The sequence below is a fragment of the Eucalyptus grandis genome, chromosome 10, assembly GCF_016545825.1.
Source record: "Eucalyptus grandis isolate ANBG69807.140 chromosome 10, ASM1654582v1, whole genome shotgun sequence".
Classification (NCBI taxonomy): domain Eukaryota; kingdom Viridiplantae; phylum Streptophyta; class Magnoliopsida; order Myrtales; family Myrtaceae; genus Eucalyptus; species Eucalyptus grandis.
The window spans coordinates 20495804-20504539 of NC_052621.1; the positions used below are offsets into that span (position 1 = coordinate 20495804).

At 42.9% G+C, this 8736-nt stretch overlaps 1 protein-coding gene and 1 non-coding gene across 2 annotated transcripts in view; one reads left to right on the forward strand and one right to left on the reverse strand.

Moving 5' to 3' along the window:
• Nucleotides 1-951, reverse strand: part of LOC120288743 — a 1095-nt gene extending 144 nt beyond the window's left edge. The window contains exons 1-2 of the mRNA XM_039302885.1: nucleotides 403-951; nucleotides 10-368 (exon numbers count right to left, since the gene is read on the reverse strand). Coding sequence (XP_039158819.1) covers nucleotides 10-368; nucleotides 403-587 — 544 coding nt within the window. The 5' untranslated portion in view covers nucleotides 588-951. The remainder of the gene's footprint in view (nucleotides 1-9; nucleotides 369-402) is intronic.
• Nucleotides 952-7284: 6333 nt separating this feature from the next.
• LOC104415220 lies at nucleotides 7285-8167 on the forward strand. The gene has a single exon (XR_005546951.1). It is a non-coding gene; the product is annotated as an uncharacterized LOC104415220 (transcript).
• The last annotated feature ends 569 nt before the right edge of the window (nucleotides 8168-8736 follow it).

Below are 8736 nucleotides of genomic sequence, written 5' to 3' on the forward strand. Positions count from 1 at the left end.
CTCTCCAGCGTGGTGGTGTATATGACCACCGCATTGTCTCCACTGGGCGGGCATTTTTGCTGGAACGTTCGGAGGACGGACTCGGGGTCCTTGAAATTTCTCTTTTCCTGATCTTGGCTGACGGCGAAATCATCTTCTTGATATGCTCTTCGCCTTGAGACAGCTCTTTCTCGTACGAATCCAGCAGCGCCGGATCGAACAGAGGGCCAAGACTCCGCCGGGACGTGACCCCGTGATCACTCCCGAAGCTGTTCCTCTTCCCTCCAAATGGAATCCCAACGGTCGAAATTCTCAGATTCTTCGCTGCTCTGCACGAACTCTCCAACGACTTGTGCGATCTCAAGGCCTCTTTTGGGGTGACGTCGGATCTCCCCGCGACCCGGTTCGACCCATTTCCTGCGCTTCCTGTTTTCCTTGCCTCCATAGGTGTTCGCCTTCCTCGGAGAGCCAATCTGGTTCATGAACCTGAGCGGGGTCTTCACGCCGATGCCCGTGAGGCCTTGGAGCAATCCTCGTGGCCTCGGGCTCGGGGTCTTCCTGTCCCGGTCCGCCGGCGCCGTTGCTCCGTCCTCCTCGAGGCCTTCCATGAGCTCCCACGCATTGATGACTTCAGGGGTTCCTCCCGCTGCCGCGAGCCGGCGACCCGCCCTTCAATCTCTTGCTCTGCGCAGCGACTTCTCCTCGCTGCAGCGGCGACGGCAACCCTCGCTCCTCGCTGTCCAGCCTGAGGACCCCATAAGTGCTGGAGGTGAGGGAGACCACGTGGTCGGGCACGGGGGCAGCGCGGGTCGCGTGGCGGCCGCCATCATCGGAGACGGCCTGCCCGTGACCGTGACCGTGGCGAGGACGATGCTGGCGATCCTCGCGTTCCCGTTCTTTCCGGACGTGCTTGGAAGAGACGCAGCCCATTGCTCCTCTCTCTGCAATCTTCTCTGGCTTCGAGTTCGTGAGTGGGTTTTGTTCAAGGTGTCTTTTTTTTTTTTTTTTTTTTTGGGTTGGGATGGTAACCGTTGGCCTGTCCGAAAACGGGCCCCAACGGTCGAAAATTCGAATGCGGGCGGAGGATTAAATGAAAATGTTAAAACAGGAGCAGTACACATGAGCACGATGAAAAGTGCGTGTTTTGTCGGAAGCACCCGTGGCATTTATTTTCGCATCCCCCACGGCTTTTGGAAATTAGCTTTTTGGCCCCTTCGCTCCGCGACAAATTGTTTACAAATTTGACTTTTCCTTCCTCAAAATCCATAAATACCAAACAAAAGACAATACTTCCGTAAGAGGCATCCGTCAGTGGCGCATTACCTCGAAACTCTTACGACTATTGACTCACACGTTTTTTCTTCTTGATATTTTGAAATTGGAATAACGTTTTAAATGTTGGTGGGAAGGTAAAAAGTAGTACCTTTTGCCTAAAGTTAGCTGTGGATAACCGAGCCTTGAAAGTTTTAAAATTTGTTAATGTTATAGCGTAATTTTTTTTTTTTCATGTGTAGAGATTTAAAGTATTTGAATGTTGGGTTTAAGATGATCAAAAGTAGAACTAAAAGAGTTTTGATTTGTAAGTTGTAAGATAGATTTGGGAACCCATTAGAAACCCTTCACGATTCTCTTGACTTTTTTCTTTTTTGTATGAACCGTAGAAAATAAAATTAATTATTGCCCAACAGCTTTTTTATTTTTGGGTGCAATTGCCAGCATTAAAGTCTAGTTTCTCATATAAGGATCTTCGGACAGTAGATTTCTTTTTACTACTGTTTAATCTTGAATTTTTATCATCTTGGTTTTTGTGTTCATTATTTTCCTAATTTGGGATTTCATATATATACACACAATAGAGGTTTTGAATGTGGCTGCAAAATCAAGGCGGTTTTATTTTAAATTTTAAGATAATTCATTTATCATAATATAATATTGGCAATAGACATCCAATTTGCGCACGATTACTTAGGCCGAGTTTGAAATTCCATGTCACAACTTGGGATGTTTTGGAGAACGATCAGAAAATTATCAGAACTAGGTTTGGGCAAGATCAGAGAGCGTTTGAAATGTACCCCCTTTTTCTTCCATGTTCACAGTTTTTTCTTCTGGACAAGGAATATCATTGGTATAAAATTTGTACAAAAAAAGTACTGATATTCAAAGCACATCTACTTCATTGTCGATCAAAAATAGAATAAGACTAGACGTCCTCTTGTGGTCTTATATGAGAACATTTTCTTCTATGGACGTCTCGTGGTCTTATTCTTATATAAGAATATTTTCTTCTATGGAAGATTCGGACAATAGACAATGCTGCAAGAAAGCCAAACCTTGAGGCATCTCTTAGATAAAAAATTTGGAATTTTCTTAATTGTGCTCCATGAAATATGACCGTTCTCCTACGACATGCCTACGACATGGTCGAGAAGTCAAAAGGCATTTTTTTCTCCATTTCCGTTTGGTTTCTTTTGTCCAGCGGCGGAAGGACGGGCACACCTTGTGGCAGCCTCTCGAAGCTCTATGCCTACTGCCTGGGGCATAAGGCAGTGGCTAGGGCGAGGGATGTGATCTCGTCCCTACATCCTAGCCCCGTGCGCACCCCTAAATATGGTTTCATATCAACAACCTTGCATAAATCCATTGTAAATTGAAGTTTTCTATTAGGATGCATACGATAATTATTCTATTTTGCTCCATAACTATTTTCTGTTTGATTTGTTTTTGGAATGAAATCCCTTTAGTAAAATAATTTTATTTTTCTATTTCTAAAATGAATTTTTATTATAGAAATAGATTTGAAATAAAAATGAGAAATAAAACATTTTCTCATTATTCATCTTCGCAACTAACCGGCCATCCACCTATCATCACCGGTTGTAGCCACCTATTGTTCGCCATCACCGCCAGTCATCGGCCATCACTGTCGGCCCTCGTCCACTGTTGCTCACCACCTCGCTGTCTGGCCTTCCTGATTTGTTGCCATTTGGGAGGAAGAAATTTTATATTGTTATCAAACGAACTTTTATTCCGAAAAAAAAAAAAAAATTGTAGTGTTGTTAAATTGTATTTTTATTCAAAAATTAAAATTTAGTTAAAATGGTTATCATTCACATGATAAAAATTTTTTGCACCATGGGAAAATTATAAAAAAAAACACAAAGTGCAAATTACTGCAGTGAAAAGGAGCAAGCATTAATTACATGGTACCCAAATCAAATGCTTGGTGAAGGCCAAAAGAGGAATCAAAGCGCCGATAGAGAAACAATCGAAAAGCGACGAAATTTGATCAAGGCATCATGGACTTTTCTTCCTCCGATGCTGGCCCGTCCTATCCTGTGGTTGTACCTAATTTGCCTCTTCTTGATCCCTCCCCTTCACCTAACCATTACATCCAGGAGTTAAATTCTCGGTTGATTTCTTGAAAGCATTCACTTTGTTCCAGTGTTGGAATTTGTTCCGAAGGAGAAATCATTTCGTGATTGTCACATGTCGCTTCATCCATTCAATAAGGAAAAGAAGAAACTATACTATAACTAGACCTGGTCGATCAAAAAATTTAGGATTTAATATGATTTTTTGAATGGTAGATACAAAATTTCACTCATAACTTACTCACATCTTTTGCATAGCTTGTTAACCTATAACATAGGTTCCATTCAATAACTTTAGGTTTTTAGAGATCGTGAATATGAACAGATCATCACGTCGTCGGTCTACAAAGAATGGAGATTTGTTTCTCCAAACTTAGGAACAAAGACAAAATGCTTCTCTCTTTTGTTCCCCCAAAGTCATATTTACTAGTTGATCTTGAAGCATCAACCCTTATTATCATATCTACATTGAACAAACCGTTCCTTGGACCTTAAAAGGAGCAATTATGACAAACACGGTCGGTGTAAATATCTCTTTTCCACAAGATGCCTCATGACCCTTGACTCGACAGTTTCCGGGAGAGTCAGTGGTTGAAAACCTCCGAATCAGGACGAATAAGACCGCGCGTGTAAAATTTTCACAACATTACGGTTGACACGTAGTTCTCTTATTAGTTTCATCGGAATTAACGAGTGCCCGATGACTAGCTCACGATGCCTAAAGGATTGAAAAGACAATTCCACTGGTTGATAATATGTAGAAAGTGATGATTATTGAAGGAGCGCAAGAGTCTCTCCAGTCAACCACCATTACCAAATCTCACGACTTGTAAACCCGCACAGAGCCGTGGACTGCGGGCCAGTGTCTAAATCTCGAACAGCGATGGGAACGAGAAAGAGATGCTATGAAGCATTCCTATGATTATGATGGGGGCAAAACATGGGAAGACTCGAGTCTTCTATTTGCCCCTTTGGTATCCGTTCAAAGAGAAGGCTTGAATTCCTTTGTCTACTTCAGCTGATCCTTTTGACTACTTCTGCTTTGGCATATATATGTAGCAGAAGTCCTCAAGCTATCAATCCTCCAACTTTCTTTTCACTAGGCAAAAGAAGAGAGAACAATCAAGTGATCAAACTTTCAAAACGTACAATCAACGGAAAAATTTAATTGGATCAATTTAACAAGTTTTAGGACTTAATTGTACTTTTATGACAAGTTTTAAAATTTCCAATATACTAATAAATAAAAAGAGAGAGAAGAATTATCCACCTTTTGTTTGACATGATAAAACGGTCAAGACAACATACTTTGTAGAGCCATGTCTCTTCTTTATCATTGATTTTATGACAACTTATATATGCAAAAGTAGACAAAGAAAGAGTCAAGTCGTCTATTGAATTTATCTGTTCAAAGAGAAGGACTGTTGTCTACCTCTGCTTGTCCCTTTGTCTACTTCTGCTTTGGCTTATGTTTATATGACCCTTCCTTTTCACTAGGCCAAAAAAAAAAAAAAGGAGCAATCAACTCCTCAAACTATTAAAAAAAGATACAATTAACGGAATGATTTAATTGGATCAATTTGACAAGTTTTGAAACTTAATTGCATTTTTTATGATAAATTTTGTGATTCAATTATACTTTTATGATCAGTTTTAGAATTTTCAATACACCTATCTCACAAAAACGAATTATCCACCCCTTTGTTGGACATAATAAAACAGTCAAGACAACATACTTTGTAGAGCCATGTCTCTTCTTTATCATTGATTTTATGACAACTTATATATGCAAAAGTAGACAAAGAAAGAGTCAAGTCATCTATTGAATTTATCTGTTCAAAGAGAAGGACTGAATCCCTTTGTCTACCTCTGCTTGTCCCTTTGTCTACTTCTGCTTTGGCTTATGTTTATATGACCCTTCCTTTTCACTAGGCCAAAAAAAAAAAAGGAGCAATCAACTCCTCAAACTATTAAAAAAAAGATACAATTAACGGAATGATTTAATTGGATCAATTTGACAAGTTTTGAAACTTAATTGCATTTTTCATGATAAGTTTTGTGATTCAATTATACTTTTATGATCAATTTTAGAATTTTCAATACACCTATCTCACAAAAACGAATTATCCACCCCTTTGTTGGACATAATAAAACAGTCAAGACAACATACTTTGTAGAGCCATGTCTCTTCTTTATCATTGATATTATAACAACTTATTTATTTTTTTCTCTTATTTCAAAAGCTCACTTTGTTAGTGAACTTTCTTTTCATATTAAAGAATTTATTCTTTTTATTTATTATATTGGTAAGATACTTAACAAAGCATGTAAGATGTTAGAGGAGTACCTCGAATACACTAAAAATATTATGTAATAAGATATCTTAATATTTTCACTTAAACAGTTCATGGAAAATATTAATTTTTGTCAATACAAAATAATCATATTTCACTAGCAATTAAAAGAAAAACTTCTTTTATTCAAAGTTTTAATTTAATTAAATTCCATCTTCCAAAATTTCACACTAGAGAATGGAATTGTGATTTTATTATGGAAAATCTTCAAAGGTTTTTTTTTTTTTGGCTCCATTAGATCATTCCATTGTATGAATACGTGTGTGTATAAAAGAAGAAAATCAATAAGAATGAGTTTGATTGTGATATTAAAAAAAAAAAAAGTCTAGACTCTATTTGAAAATATCCATAAATTTGCCCAACAATGTTCAAAACATGTAGGTTTCTTGTAAATTTCTTTTTAATGAAACTAATTTTTATCAAAGTAATATCTAATAATAAATAAAACATAGTGCCTTTAATATCCATTATGAACCTACAATAGCCAGAAACTAGACATATGAAATTCTTAATTTTGGCAAGTAGATCTTATATAAATATAAAACAAACTTTAAAAAGGAAAAAAAAAAAATTTGGATCACCATTTTAAATTGTAATTAAACAATTGAGGGTAATTTTTATTAGATATATAGGAAGTGAAATTAGTGCTACCCTTTATTAACTTTCTACTTTCGTCAGCTTCCATACACGACCACTCATTTTGCTTTTAATTCCCACTTAGCCCTCATTTACACATATACTATAAATATTCTAATGCAGATTAACTTTAAATAGTAGAAAGGTACAACCTACCAAAAAAGAAAAAAAGCGGATAAAAAGGAAAATGAAAAAAGTCAGTTACCAACTTCGCACTAATCACTGCACTCGCGAAAGTCCTTTAGCTGTACTTACCGTGCATCGACCAACTCTTTTTCTTTTTTTTTTTTTTTGGGGGAATTTTTCCTTTGGTGAAAGCACGAATTTAAGGTCATGCCTAAACACATTCGATATTCCGAAAACTTGGTAATGCCCAAATATGCACAATTGAAGCAGGGGGCGAGACTCGCGCACCTGCCAATGCCTTAAGGTCCGAGCTGAGCTCGAGAGCTAGCGAGATCAAGTTCGACGCGTGTGGTACGCCGCTGATTTTGGGGCCCGCGCCGTAGAAAGCAGGGGGGCATGGATCCCGACCCCTGTAGGACCGCGCTCTGAATGCATTCCGAGACTACATGGAGATAAAAAGGAGGAGAAACGCGGAAGGGAAGACCACACGAACCTTACGCTTTAACCCTCGTACGGAAGGGAGTCGTGGAGTGTTGACCACGATGTTTTGAAAGACCGATTGACCGAGCGTTTGATTGATTGCCTTCCGGTCCCAGCCTTTGGAAAAAGAAGAAGAAGAAGAAGAAGAAGGAAAATAAAGAAAGAAAGAACAAGGAGGACGAGACGAGGCGCGACTCGTCGACCGACTGGACTCGGCAAATTAAACCGACCCCGACTCGGGACCCATTACGCCCCATCCGACCCGCGAATCACGAGTCAACTCAGTCGAATTTCTCCCTCCCACAGGCGGATATAAGCTCGGACGCTTCCTCACGCTTTTCGTCCCAAACACTCCCATCTCTCTCTCTCCTCCTCGTGATGCCGCAGGTGGATCTGGAAGCCCTCGTCTCCGCCTGCGCCGGCGGCGCCCGCGACGGTAAGATCTCCTGCGAGACCGTCGGCGGCGGCGGCGGCGGCGGTCGTCGGGAGGACGAGGATCCTCCCGATCTCCCCCGATTCCGTCTTGCTCTCCAAGGACGCCGAGTTCGACTGGTTCGACCGCAACGCCTTCTACGAGCGCCGGGACTCCACCAAGGCCAACTCCAGTCCCGCCGCCGCCTCGAATCCGATCCTCAGCTCCCCGACGAACTCCAACTCGCGGCGGTCGTCGAATAACTTCAAGTCCAAGGCGTCGATCCTCGGTCTCCCGAAGCCGCAGAGCTCGTGCTTCGTCGACGCCAAGAACCGGCGCCCCTGCAAGGCGGGAGGCGGCGCGGGGTTCTTCCCGAAGCGGTCGGGATCGGCCGGCAAGGTCGATCCCCGGCGGTCGAGCCGTCCTCGCCGAAGGTCTCGTGCATGGGGAGGGTGAGATCGAAGAGGGAAGCGAACCGGCGGAAGAGGCGCGACGAGCCGGCTGAAAGGAGCAGAACCGGGCTGTTCGCGAGCCTCCTCGCGATACTGGGAACCGGCTGCAGGAATCGGCCGGCGGTCCTGGCCGACGTGCCGCGGGCGGCGTCGCCCGGCTCCCGGGACGAGAGGAAGCACCCGCCGGCGAGCGGCGCGGGCGGCCGCCTCCGGATCCGCCAGCGGCGGAGGGCGGCGAGCCGCCGTCGGGCCTGGGCGGGGTGAAGCGGTTCAGGTCCGGTAGGAGGCCGGACTCGTGGGCCAACAACGTGGCGTGAGGGGATTGGCCAGGGCGCGGTTGACACGTCGGTTGGCGGGGGGTGGGCCCGCCCGGCGCGGCCCGAGAAAATTCATAGGTAGCCGCGAGTACCTGACCGCGTGGGGCCCAGAGTCGTTGGGGGATGGGAACGGAACGGAGGAGGAGGGTGCGTTCGTTGGGATGACGTGGCGCGTCGCCAATTGCAAATGCCTTCTAGGCTTTTGGGGGAGAGGGGAAACTGCGGCGGCGGCGGCGGCATCGTTTTGAATGTGTATACAAAGAGCGAAAAAGTCTTGTGTGTATAAATCTGTTTTTTTTGCCTTTTTATCTTTTCAATTAGTGTGAGATGTCATACCTGCAATTTCGTGTTCGGTAATTCGCCTTTCCGATATTAAACCACAAAGCACGCGATTTCTGATAATTGCTCGACCCCGTGAAGAGAGGGCTACGTTAGCCTACAGGCATTCCCGCGTGTTATGCCTTATTCCTAGACAAGAAAGGAAAAGGAAGAAGAAAACGAAAATCGAAAGAGATGGGTTGGGACCATTTTGGTGTTTTGGTGCCCCAGTATTTGTGGGTTGAGAATTTATTAAGAGGGTCAATGGGTTGAATTAGATTAGTCGGAGGA